Genomic DNA, 14411 nt, shown 5'->3' with positions numbered 1-14411 from the left:
GATACCATCTGCACTTAGATGTCAAATGGCCATCGTAAATTTAACATGTCTAACCTAAACTAATCTTGCCCCTACAGCCTGCTTTATCCTCATGATCTTTCCCATCTCTGTAACTGACAACTCCATCCTTTCAGTTGCTCAGGCCAAAAATCATGGAGTCATCTTCGAGTCTTCACTTTTCTCACACCCCACATCCAATTCATCTGTAAATACTATTGCTTTTACCTCCAAAAATAGCCAGAATTCAACAATTTCTCACCACCTCTGTTGCTGTTGTCTCCTGATTAGTAACCCAGCTTCTTCCCTCTATCTCCCACTATCCCTCACCAGTCTGTTCTCAACAAGCAACCGGACTGATCCTTTTAAAAACATTAGATACATTATTCCTTTGTTCGACATCCTCCAATGGTTCCCCATCATACTTTAAGCAAAAGCGCAAGTCTTTAACTGCATACATGGCATGTCCTTAGCTCTAGGCATTTGTACTGACTATCCACTCTGCCCGAAAAGCATTTCCCATAGATATCCATATGGCTTGCTCACTCTCTAACCATCTGTCAATCAAGTCTTTGTTCAAATGTCACTTTCTCAGAAAGGTCTTCACTGACTATCTTATTTAAAATTTCAACCCCCACCCACCCCCATTTCTCTTCCTCCTTTAATTTTTTTCCAAAGTACTATAAGCAGATCATTACAATTTTTAATTTGTTTGTGTCTTTCCCCCACTAGAATATATACATCATGAGAACAGGGATTTTGTTGATTACTCTATTCCCCATACCTAGAACATATTGAGCACTCAATAAATATTTACAAAAGAAGTGAAAGAAAAAAGACAGGTAAAAAGGAAAGTAAAACTGACTTTAATTTTCTCCTGAAACCGCCACAGTGTCCTTTTATTAAAAATTTTCAGAATACACAGAAATAAAATTACAAAGTATGTAAAATTTGAAAATATTACTTACCAAAGTCCATTCTGTCTTTTTGGTTTCTCTGAAGTAAACCCAAAAGGAGATTAGCCAAATAAGGTGATGTCTCTCTGGGAATGCTGAGGGAAAGGGGAAAAAAACAACCTAAGTGGTGAGTTTATGTATATTAACTACATGACTTTTGCCTTCAATATGGGAAATGAAAATATATACGCAATTTCACATATCTGCATTGAATGAATAAAGCACTTTGCAGGCACACAATCTGGAGTTTAAAAGAACTTCAAACTGGCACTAATAGTTGCTATAGAGTTCTCTATTAATTAAATTAATACCTAATTAATCCTCCCTGATTTGTGAGGCATCGAGTCTGATAACATGCCATCTTGGTAAAAATGTGGGAAAAGGAGCACTCTGCTATGTAAATACAAACAGCCAATTTGCAGAAAATGCCTTTCGGTCTAGTCAGTCCAACAATTCCATTTCTAAGAGTCCTAAAGAATGCACAAATATATCCCCCTCCAACGCTCACCTCTTTCTCTCTCTCTCTCCCTGCTCTAGTGCTCTTGCTTTCTACTAAAGTCTGTTTGTTATAACCACAAAATGAAAACCAGGATCTGATTAAACATGATAAATGTAACTATGAGACTATGTAGCCATTTACAAGAATGCAATAGCTGCTGAACAATGTCTATGCTATACTACAGAGTAAAAAAAGTTGCAGAACATTTTGCAAAGAAAACATGATGCAATTTGTATTGAGCCATGTGTGTGTATATAAACATATACATAATCAAGACTCAAACATGTAAAAAGACCTTGCACGAAAAATTATTTAGAAAGATACACAGCAGACTTATCCCTTGAAAGCAGGGGAAGGCCTAGGGGGAATTTACTTTCTACTTCATGTACATTTATTCTGTTTGTATCTCCTTCTCCCAAAGAACACTTATATAACTTTGTTTTTTCTTTTAAATATACTTTACATTTTTAAAAACAAAGATATTGGTACACCACCACACAGGCACCTATGATGCACTAGTAATTTTCTAATTTCCTGTTATAACAAATGATCCAATAATAGAAATACATAAAACACAGAGTTCAAATAAATAACACTGTATTCACAAATAGTAAAACCCACTATAATCAAAACACATACCTAGGCATTAAGCTCCTATTTTTTTCATAAAACATCCTTAGGTCTTGAGGGCTATTGGCCTGTTTAAAAAAAAAAAAGAAGAAGAAGAAGAAGAAGAAAAGGTTTAATTTCCTAAATAACAGGGGCAAAAATTCCAAATCATATGACTGATGCCCATATTCTTGCTATAGAACACAGATTCTGAACTTAAAAGCCATGGATTGCTGAAGGAGCAATAGGGGGGCACCAGGAACTTAGAAAATCTCTGAAATTATATGCAAATTACACATATCTGGGCATAATGTAGCTTTTCTGAGGTCGGACTCTCAGAGACGCTTGAAACTTAGAAAAGGTTCAGAACCACTATTCTGAAGGTTAAGAACCTCTCTCCATTCAAAGCTTACCCAACAGGTTCGTTTTTATTATGTAAAATCAAGGTATACTTTACCTTAGGACCTTCAAGGGATTACTACTTTTCAGTCTCTGCATAGCAACAAGCAGCTCCCTTTGGACAGGATGTTAGAGAAAAAGAGGAAAAGGAGACAGACCCAAAATAATTTCCATAAAGCCTAAACAATTAACTCTCTCTCACTCAGCAGTAACAGGAATAGACACCTGGAGACACAGTTTCCAGTGATCTTCTCAGACCAGCCCTAGTCCCCACTTGGAGTCTAAGATCTGAAAGCCAGGCTAAGCAGGAAGCGCTGACATCCATTTTCTTCCAGGTTGTTAATTCTGACCCTCACTAGTTACCACTACCCTGGAAAACATAACATGCTTCATGCTCAGTCCAACTGCAAAGGAAAAGCAGACAAAAAAGGAAAAGCAAAAGATGTTCTGGGTCACAGCAGTTTTTGCCTGTAACAAAATCAAAATAAGTCTTAAAGGAACCAAAAACACTACTTTCAAAGTATTCCCCATTTTATAAGTCAAAGGCAACCGCAAAATGAGAACCCAAAACTGAGCACATAAGAAAAAAGTCAAGCTACCTGAAAAGGTGGTTTTCCAACTAGGCATTGATATATCACTGTTCCTATGCTCCACAAGTCTGCTTTAGCATCATAATGTTGAGACATAATAACCTCAGGAGCCTGGGGATAAAAACATTCGAAAGACACATATTATGTTATTTACATAATTAAAATGCATGTTAACTGGAAAGGTCACACTGCTAACAAAACTAAAATAAAAATAACACATTGTGATATTTCCCTAATAAAATGATACCATAATGAATATAAGAATAAACCACATTCTTACATGAAAAGAATGTTGCATGAAAAGAAGTTGTAAAAACAAGCATTTCTATATATTATTAAGGACATACAAAATACAGTAAGAGTGTTAAAATAATAATAAAGAAATATAACACCAATTATAGGAAAGGTTATTTTTGGGGTATGAGAGTAGAAAAGTGGGAAATGGGAAAAGGGAGAGGTACAAAAGGAACTTGGATTGTCTCTGAAGTATTTTATTTCTTTCTAAAAAAGATCAAAGCAAACATGGCAAATCTTCATTTTAAATACGTACAATAGGTATATAACTCTGCTATCTTATTCCTTTTTTTCTGTCATTTGAAAGCTTTTAAAATAACAGAAAAATTGTAATGCCAAACAATAATGAACACTGTCTTAAAAGCAAAGGCATTTCTCCAATGCTTTGTTACAGCTATTTTCCCATTTCAGATTAGATGTTCTTTTAAAAAATATCATCAATTAGGACAAATATTTTTTAAAATGTCAGATACACTTTAAAATAGTAAAATTTTATTTTCCAGGCATAACATTTTTATTGTCCCTTGTAAATTTCTTATTGAGTTAATTTCCTTTAAAAATCAGCCCAAAGCTATTAGTTGAAATAATTTCATACTCAAGAAGTACAAAATAATTTTAAGTTATATTAAATTATAAAATTTATTATATAAGCAGTAAAATTATGATCAAGAAAGTAAAGCTAATGCAAAAAACTTTTTTTGAACTTTGATTACCAGTTCCCTTGATCTCAAAGTTGATTTTAAGTTAGAAGAAATCTTATTAAACATAAACCCACTTTAAACTTAGAATTGAAACAAGGTACATTTATTTACTTTGTAGGATTATGAAGTTTCCAAATTAAAGTATTTCCAGGCTTAATACTTCACATTAGTTCAGAAGTTTCATAGCCTTACCCTATCAGATATGGCAATATCCATATGAAAGGATAAAGAGGAAAGCTAAGATTTTTCAGCTTTAAGTGTGACACTGATGGAAAAAATGTCTAAGATATAGAGACCTTGTCAAGATTAGAACATGCAAAAGGTGAGTATATCCTATAGCTGAAGAGGTGCTCCCAAAAGGTCTTTAAGTATTCCTAACATTACACATCATGTATAGCATGGTCATAATTCATCAATTTTTATTTTCAATTTAATCAAATAGATTTGTAGCATAGCTAATTTTATGAAAAAATGAAAACCAAGAGGCAAAGATTACTAACTTTTATTACAGTCCACTATGCTAAAGCAAAAGATGTCTGCATTATAGCATTATCAGTAATATACTTAATGTTAGTAATATAAATAACAATTTAGACCATATATAAAATCACACTCTACTTGGAAACAAGCATTATGTTTAAATTCCAATGCTTATAGCACTCTGCTGTAAACACATAAGGAAGCAAACACTCACTCACCATGTACATTGGAGAGCCACACAATGTTGCAGCCATCATGTTACTATGTAGGTAACGAGCAAAACCAAAATCCGCTATTTCACAAAACAAAAAAGAGAAAAACAAATGATACCTTTACTCACACTTAACATAGATCCTATGATTCTTCAAGACACAGGAGGGCATGAAAGAATTGAGAAATTAACCACCACTAAAAAAGATTATTTATCAAAGAAAAAAGTAGCTACCTCAATTTTGACAAGTAAAGAAAGAGCAGTAATCACCAACTTCACAAGTCACTCACTGCTCTGCCAATTTTGTAATGAAGAAAAGAGCACCAAGCTTTGCAAGAGAAAATGCTAATTTTAATAAATAATTCATTAATATAGCTCTCATTAAATATCGATATCAGGTATCGAATTTGAAGTGTTTTTGTCCTCCAGATATCCAATGTAACCTATACAATATCAAAAATTTCTTAAAATACCGCTAAAAAATTATTTTTCTAACAACCAAGAAAAAAAGATTCTTTACAAAATCTAGCATTAACAAAATGCTTCAAATAATTTTGAGATACAGGAGCACTGAAAAAAAATTCTGCCAAATAAGAAGGCTAAACTAAAGGGTCTCTTAAATTTCTTATGTTAAAATCTCATGAGCTGTAAATAAGCAGGATTATTACTTTTCTGCCAATGACCGTAATACATCAGCTTCACTCTGACGAAGAGAAGCAGATTTCCTGAGGGATTAATATTTAGAGTTCCTAACATGGGCCTTTAAGCCCCATCTGAAATTTGGAATATGCTGCCAATAATGTAAAGAGTTCATGTATCTCCATACCTCACCGAACACAATAAAAAATTCAAAAGTGTATCAACTAAATCCATCATTCTAACAAAGTTAAACTAAAATCTAAAAATACTGTCTCAAAAATGTCCTTTGCATGGAAAAATACATAGCCATTTACCTATTTTGATGCGAATACCACTGACACTGGACTTTCTGCGATTGACGTAAGACAGCAAGATGTTCTGTGGTTTGAGATCCCTGTGGATTATTCCTTTGCTGTGCAGAATTCGCATGGCAGCTGCAATCTGATGCAGAAATACTCTGATAGTATCTTCACTGAGAGTTCCTTTAACTGGCAGAAAAGGAGTCTCATAAATTTTTAAGCACACAAAATCAAATACCATCTGCACATGCCATCAACAGAACTGAGTAGTTATAAAGAACAAGGAGGGAACTGGGATTCACATTTATTCTATTTCTTTGCTTCAATCATTTAAGTCTGTGAAGAGATATCGGATATCTCAAAAATTTTAACCAATCTGTTGTAAAGAGAACTGATTTATATTTGCATCTTTTGTTTTCACTGGTGTTCATTTTTTCTTTTCCTTTCTCATTTTTACTGCTATAGGGGCCCACATTACTGAGTCTTCTCTATAAGGGATAAAAAGAGTTCCCCTTCATATTAGTCAAATACATGGGATAAACGTCCATAGTTAATTACAGCCATTATGTGATCACAAATTCCTTGAGCGACTTGGACATCATCACGACTTAGACCTGTTAGGGATGTGTTTTACCACATATCTGCCTCCTTTAATCTCCCTCAAAGCCCAACACCCCATCCCACCATAGTATCTTTCATAACTAAAGACGCCTTTAAGAAAAAATGTTTTAACTTGTTTTCACTACTATAAAGAGGTAGTAGGAACACTATTTTTGAGGACAGTAGTTATTTAGCAAATACTACAGTGTTTATATGTATGTTGGAGTGTGTAATGGTTTACAGTTCAGTTTGGAGTTAGGGTGCCTTTGTTCTAATCCCGGCTCCTCCTTCTATTTACCATGCAACCCTAGAAGATGATCCCTCTATGCCCACTCCTCATCTTTAAAAGGCTGAAAGTAGGTTAACAACATGAAGTTGCTATGACAATCAAACAAGATAGTACAAAATGAAGACTTTAGAAAAAGGCCTGGCACATAATGAGTATTGCCTACAAATGCAGTCAGTACACAAATGAAAACTCTTTATTATAATGAATCTAAAAGTCACAGTGTAATTCTTTCAAACTACATTAGGGATTTAATATACCCCACCTTATCTAAATACTTCTGCCCATACAATTCTAGAGTATGTTCTCTATATCCTTTCCAAATGCAATTAAGAAAGATAAAATAACACTCGGAGCAAGTGAAATATTGTGATCTTAAAATCATTTTAATGATGTTAACTAACACTTTGTTTTAACATCGTTAAATAAATCCCTATGGTTTAAAAATTATCAAATACTTTTTTCTGTGCGTGCTGTTCTTAACCTATCCCTATGTTTTAATTCTTCGGAGTTCTGTTCCTTATGCTCACCGTAAAAAGATTCATAAACATTAAAACATATAAAAAATGAAAATCTTACATAACCTCATCCCTTGAAGATGAACACCTTAAATAAATATGGAGTGTATTTTTCCAGATCTACTTACTTGCTGATGGCAACACATAAATTACTGCAGATTAGTGAATGAGTCAAAGCAACACTAGAGCTTGAATTCTGTAATGTTTTACTTAAATTAGGTTGCAATAATTAAAATAAATAGTATGGAGTTTTCTCCATTTCATTCATTTACATTTACATTTTAGGGCTAAGAAAAATTTTTTGCTACTTTAAATGATTGTAGCTGCTTAGAACTTGTATTTTTGCCCCATGATACATTATTGAATATTGTTAAGATTTACTTCAGAGTCTAAATTCTAATGCTGTTCCCCTGGGAGGAAAAAAAATTAATAATCTAGATTAGTTTAGGCTCTTTCTGGGTGCAAACTGCAGTAAAAATTTACATATTTCTATGAACATGAGATGTGTAATTCTCAACACAATCTCATACTGAAATTCCCACATTAAAAACTTAATACATTGGGTTGGTTCCATAGAGTAGTGATTAGCACGTCTGCTTTACACGGAGAAGGTCCTGGGTTTGAGCCCCAGTGGAGCCATGGCCCATACCCCAGGTGCACCAGCCCCCCAGGTGTGCACCTCAAGCACATGAGGAGACACCCCACCTTCAGAGATCCAGTTCTTATGGGGAGACGGCAACATCCATAGGTCAGGGGTGGAAGTGGAGGGGAGGAGGTAATTAAAATTAAAAAAAAAAAAAAACTTAATACATTAACCAATGTTACTCCAATGAACTTAATAAAAAAAACTTTTTTAAAACTTAATACAGGTCAGAAACATGGCGGAGTAAGAGATGTCCCCAGATCTCTACACTTGAAACAACAATAAGCTGAACATCTAAAACTCAACAAAAAACACCCAACCTGCAAACAAGCACGTCTGCGCATGGGATCTGTGCATAAGAGCTACCACAGGCCAGAACCCCGGGAGTCAGGTGGTAGAGTAGGAGAAACAAAGAAGCTGCCTCTCACAGCCAGAGCTCCCAGCAGGAGTAGGGGGAGGGGAGAAGGTGCAGAGGGTTCAATGAACGCACTTCCTGGAGAGCTGTAAGCTCCACGCAGAGACAGTGCCCAGGGATCAAGGCAGAAACCAGAGAAGTAGAGATGGCAGAGAAACAACAGTTGATTATTACCAGACTGCAGGAGCAAGGCTGAGCCCGCAGCCCCCATCTCCAACCTAGAGGACCCCTCCCCTCATATCCTCCAAGATCCAACGCCTCAAAGACCCAGTGGAATCTAAACAAACTCTAGCAAAACTGTCACTAACACTGACGGGAACTGTGACTGAGGGTAGCAAGCATGATTAAATATTTATAAGAAAAAAAGAGACATTATTAAGTCTTTATATAAAGCAGGGATCCAAGAGGCTTAGACGCCACATACTGGAAACCAAAAGAAAAATGCCACCTTAACAACAGATTAGAGAACTTTATACAATAAATCTTCTTTCTGAGAAAAAAAAAAAAGCAGACTACACTTCCATTAATGTTCAGGTGGAGAAATAGTCCATTGAATACCATGAACAACCAAGGGGACAAGACAGCTAAGAAAGAAAGAAAACAATCTCCAGAAAATAAGCTTACAGACATAGAAATATGTGACTTAAATGACAGAGAATTCAGGATAGTACTTCTGAAACTCAATGAGAAACAAACTCAATGAAAAACAAAACAATTCATATCAAGAATTCCAGGAACTTAAAAACAACTATATCAGCAGAATGGGTTTTTTAGCAAGGAGACTGAAACCCTCAAAAACAACCAATAGAACTTCTGGAGATGAAAGAACACACTGAAAGAGATGAAAAATGAAATAGCAAGCTTGGGAAAGAGTTGACCAAATGGAGGAAAGGATCAGTGATATCGAAAACAGAAATCTAGAAATAAATCAGAAAGAAAAAGAGAGAAACTGAAGAATGAAAAATAATGAAAGAGAAATACAAGAACTAACTGATACCATCAGGAGAGGAAACATAAGAATAATGGGCATTCTCGAAGGGGAGGAAAAGGAGCAGGGATTAGAAAGCATTTTCAGACAAATAGTTGACGAGAATTTCCCAAATCTAAGGAATGAGCTGGAGCTTGGAATTCAAGAAGTCAACAGAACATCCAATTATCTCAACCCAAAAAGGCCTTCGCCAAGACACACTGTATTAAAATTATCAAAAATCAATGACAAAGAAAGAATTCCTGCAGCCAAGGAAAAGGCGGCGGTAACTCTGAAGGAAAATCCATTAGATTATCATTGGACTTCTCAGCACAAACCTTACAAGCCAGAATCAAATATTCAAGCTATTAAATGAAAGGAACTATCACCGAGAATACTGTATCCAGCAAAGCTCTCCTTTAGATAAGAAGGAAAATAAAGACCTTTCCAGACATACAAAAAAGTTGAGGGAATTCTCCACTACAAGGCCCACATTACAGGAAATACTGTAAGGGGTCAATCAGCTCACCTAAAACAAAATGACAAAAAAAAAACCAAAAAAACCATACTATGAGTAAAGCGACTAGCAGGCAAACAGAAGCAGAGGAGTACAACCATTATTAAGAACAGGGCATTATAAGCTTAAACAATAAGAAGAGATTTGCTATTGCAAGATAGTAATGAATGTTCGGAACACATAGGGACAAACTGAGACAACGATGACTGAAAAGGGGAGGATTCAAAGATCGAAATTTTCAAAGGGGACTGGAGATAAGGCACAAGAGGAAGAAAACTGACATATATATATATATATATATATATATATAATTGACATATATATATATATATATATAAAACTATCCTCTACATATTCATAATGGTAATAACATACCAAAGATTCCAAACTGAAGTATATAACATAAAACAAGAAGAACCAGAGGGAAAATCCACAAAATCTAACCAAAATTTTAAAAAACAGACACACAAGGGCAAGAAAGCAATGGAAATACCTAGCTACCAGAAAGCAAAAGGTAAAGTGGCTATAGGAAAACCTCATATTTCAATAATCACTCTGAATGTAAATGGCCTAAACTCACCAATACAAAGGCACAGAGTGGCAAACTGGATCAAAAAACAAAACACAACCATATACTGCCTCCAAGAGACACATCTCAGTACCAAAGACAAATACAGACTCAAAGTGAAAGGGTGGAAAATGATATTTCAAGCAAATGGCACTCAGAGAAAAGCAGGAGTAGCCGTACTAATAACAGATGAAACAGACCTCAAACTAAAAAAGGTAAAGAAAGATACTGAGGGACACTTCATAACAATAAAAGGAATCCTGCACCAAGGAGACATAACACTTATATCTATGCTCCCAATCAGGGAGCCCCGAACTATGTAAAGCAATTACTAACAGAACTAAAGAGAGAAACAGACCAAAACACTATTGTAGTAGGGGACCTAAATACCCCACTGTCAGATATGGACAGATCATCCAAACAGAAAATCAATAAGTAAATAACATCCTTAAATGACACATTAGACCGACTAGACATAATTGACATTTACAGAGCCTTCCATCCCAAAGCAGCTGCTTATACATTCTTCTCTAGTGCACATGGAACATTCTCAAGGATCCTTCACATACTGGGACACAGAGATAGCCTCAACAAATATAAGAGGGTTGAAATCATACCAACCATATTCTCTGATCATAACACTTTGAAACTAGACATCAACTGAGAAAGAAATCAGGAAGAACCACAAATACATGGAGATTAAAACAACATGCTACTGAAGAATAAATGGGTCAGAGAAGACACAAAAAGAGAGATCAAGAGATACATAGAAACAAATGATAATGATAGTACAACATATAAATTTTGGGATGCAGCAAAGCGGTAATAAAATGAAAGTTCATATCATTACAGGCCTATCTCGAAAAATAAGATGAGCCCAAATAAACAACCTAACAATTCATCTTAAAAAACTAGAAAAGAGAGAACAAATGAAGCCTAAAATCAATAGAAGGAAAGAAATAATCAAAATTAGAGCAGAAATAAATGAAATTGAAAACAAACTAACAAAAAAACCAATAGAAAAAATAAATGCAAAAAAGAGCTGGTTCTTTGAGAAGATTAATAAAACTGACAAACCCCTGGCTAGGCTCACTAAAGAAAAAAGAGAAAGGACACAAATAAACAAAATTAGAGATGAAAAAGGGGAAATTACAACAGACACCGCAGAAATACAAAGGATAATACAAGAATACTATGAAAAAGTATATAACACTAAATTTAATAACCTAGAAGAAATGGACCAGTACTTAGAAAGATACTACCTTCCTAGACTGAATCAAGAAGAACTGGAAAATCTAAATAGACCAATCAGTAAAATGGAAACTGAAACAGTCATCAAAAACCCACCAAAAAGTAAAAGTCCAGGACGAGACAGCTTCACCAGTGAATTCTACCAAACATTCACAGAAGATTTAATACCTGTTCTCATCAAACTCTTCCAAAAAAATCAAAGAGGAGGCAATACTTCCCATCTGATTTTATGAGGCCAACATTACCCTGATACCAAAACCCGGTAAAGATAAAACAAAAAAGGAAAACAACAGACCAATATCTCTCATGAATACTGATGCAAAATCCTAAATAAGATACTAGTGAACTATATACAAAAGCATATTAAAAAGATTATACACCACAATCAAGTGGGCTTCATCCCAGGGGCACAGGAATGGTTCAACATATGCAAATCGATTAATGTGATACACCACATAAACAAATTAAAAAATAAGAATCATACGATCATATCAATAGATGCAGAAAAAATCTTTGACAAGATACAGCATCGCTTTATGATCAAAACACTTAACAAAATCAGTATAGAAGGAAAGTACCTTAACATAATAAAGGCCATGTATGACAAACCCTCAGCCAACATTACACTTAATGGTAAAAAACTAAAAACCTTTCTTCTAACATCAGGAACAAAACAAGGCTGTCCAGTATTACCACCATTATTCAGTATAACACTGGAGGTCCTAGCGAGTGCAATCGGGTAAGAGAAAGATATAAAAGGCATCCAAATAGGAAAGGAAGAAGTCAAATTGTCACTATTTGTGGATGACATGATTTTCTATATAAAAAACCCTAAAGACTCCTCAAGAACACTACTAGAAACAATAAGCAAATACAGTAAAGTTTCTGGATACAAAAAAATGTTCAAAAATCCATAATGTTGCTATACTCTAATAATGAAGTGTCAGAAAAAGAAGTGGGAAAAAATAATTCCTCTTGCAAATGCAAAAATAGTAAAACACCTAGAATAAATATAATGAAACATGTGAAGGACCCATATAATGAAAACTGTAAGATCTTATTAATAGAAATCGAAGTAGATACAAAGAAATGGAAAGATATTCCGTATTCTTGGATTGGAAAAATCAACATAGTTAAAATGACCTTATTACCCAAAGCATTATACAGATTTAATGCAATCCCCATCAAAATCTCATCAGCATTTTTTAAAGAAATAGAACAAATAATCATCAGATTTGGATGGAAGCACAAAAGACCCCAAATTGCCAAAGGCATCATGAGAAAAAAGAACGAGGCTGGAGGCATCACTCTGCCCGACTTCAAATTATACTACAAAGCAACAGTAATCAAAATAGCATGGTATCAGCAGAAAAACACACAGACCAGTGGAACAGGATAGAGAGTCCAGAAGTAAACCCATGTTAATACGGGCAAATAATTCTTGACAAAAGAGCCAAAAACATACAATGGAGAAAGAAGAGCCTCTTCTTTTATTAATGGTGCTGAGAAAACTGGAAAGCCATCTGCAAAGGAATGAAACTAGACTGCTGTCTATCACCATATATCAAAATTAACTCAAAACGAATTAAGGCCCTGAATATAAGACCTGAAACAATAAATTGCATAGAAGAAAACATAGGAACTAAACTCAAGGACCTTGGACTTAAAGAGGATTTTACGAATTTGACCTCAAAGGCAAGGGAAGTAAAAGCAAAAATAAATGAATAGGACTACATCAAACTAAAAAGCTTCTGCACAGCAAAAGTAACCGTCAACAAGGTAAAGAGACAACCATCCAAATGGGAGAAGATATTTGCAAGTAATGCCTCAGATAAGGGCATAATATCCAAAATGTACAAAGAACTCATACAACTCAATAAAAACAAAAACCAAGCACTCCAATTAAAAAATGGGCAGAGGACCTGAACAGACACTTCTCCCAAGAAGACATACAAATGGCTAACAAGCCTATGAAAAGATGCTTATCATCACTAGCTATTAGGGAAATGCAAATCAAAACCACAATGAGATATCAACTTGTTATCAACAAGACAAGTTAATAACAAGTGTTGGAGAAGATGCAGAGAAAAAGGAACCCTCATACACTGCTGGTGGGACTGCAAATTGGTACAGCCACTATGAAAAACAGTATGGAGGTTTCTCAAAAAACTAAGAATTGATCTACCATATGATCCAGCAATCCCTCTACTGGGTATTTACTCCAAAGACTTGAAAACCCATATCCGAAAAGATATTTGCTCACCGATGTTCAGAGCAGCATTACTCACAGTGGTCAGGACATGGAAACAACCAAAGATGACTGGATAAAGAAGCTGTGGTCCACATATACAACAGAGTATTACTCAGCCATAAGAAGAGATGAAATACTGCCATTTGTGACATCGTGGATAGACCTCAAGATAATCATGCTAAGTGAAATAAGCCAGACAGCAAAAGATGAAAACCACATGGTATCATTTATATGTAGGATATAAACCTAAAAGCAGCAAATGAACAGGACAGAGACTCATGGACATGGACAATAGATTAGTGGTTACCAGAGGGTAGGAGAGAGTGAGGAGGGGGGAGGTAGATGGAGTAAAAGGGGTCAAATATGTGGTGACAGAAAGAAATCTAACTATAGGTGGTAAACACACAATACAATAGATAAATAGATAGATAGACAGACAGACAGATAGATAGATAGATAGATAGATAGATAGATAGATAGATAGATAGATAGATGCCTTATTTCTAAATTGTACACCTGAAACTTACTGGATCTCATTAACCAATGTCACCATAAAAATAAAAAAAACACTTAATACAGTCATCCTTCAGTATTAGTTGGGGTATCGTTCCCAGGATCCCCCATGAATATCAAAATTTGAGGTTGCTCAAGTCTCTTATGTAAAATGGTGTAGATCAACACATACAGTCAGCCCTCTGCATATGCGGATTCCCAACCTTGG

General features: G+C 35.0%; 1 protein-coding gene across 1 annotated transcript in view; it reads right to left on the bottom strand.

Moving 5' to 3' along the window:
* The window catches only part of ULK2 (unc-51 like autophagy activating kinase 2), a 101357-nt gene that overhangs the window by 65688 nt on the left and 21258 nt on the right, over positions 1-14411 (bottom strand). The window contains exons 6-10 of the mRNA XM_023529854.1: positions 5690-5863; positions 4744-4817; positions 3060-3161; positions 2092-2150; positions 966-1048 (exon numbers count right to left, since the gene is read on the bottom strand). Of these exons, the coding sequence (XP_023385622.1) occupies positions 966-1048; positions 2092-2150; positions 3060-3161; positions 4744-4817; positions 5690-5863 (492 nt within the window). The remainder of the gene's footprint in view (positions 1-965; positions 1049-2091; positions 2151-3059; positions 3162-4743; positions 4818-5689; positions 5864-14411) is intronic.

Source organism: Pteropus vampyrus, unplaced genomic scaffold (assembly GCF_000151845.1).
Source record: "Pteropus vampyrus isolate Shadow unplaced genomic scaffold, Pvam_2.0 Scaffold44, whole genome shotgun sequence".
In the NCBI taxonomy this organism is placed as follows: domain Eukaryota; kingdom Metazoa; phylum Chordata; class Mammalia; order Chiroptera; family Pteropodidae; genus Pteropus; species Pteropus vampyrus.
This window is presented reverse-complemented; position numbering and strand designations above follow the sequence as displayed.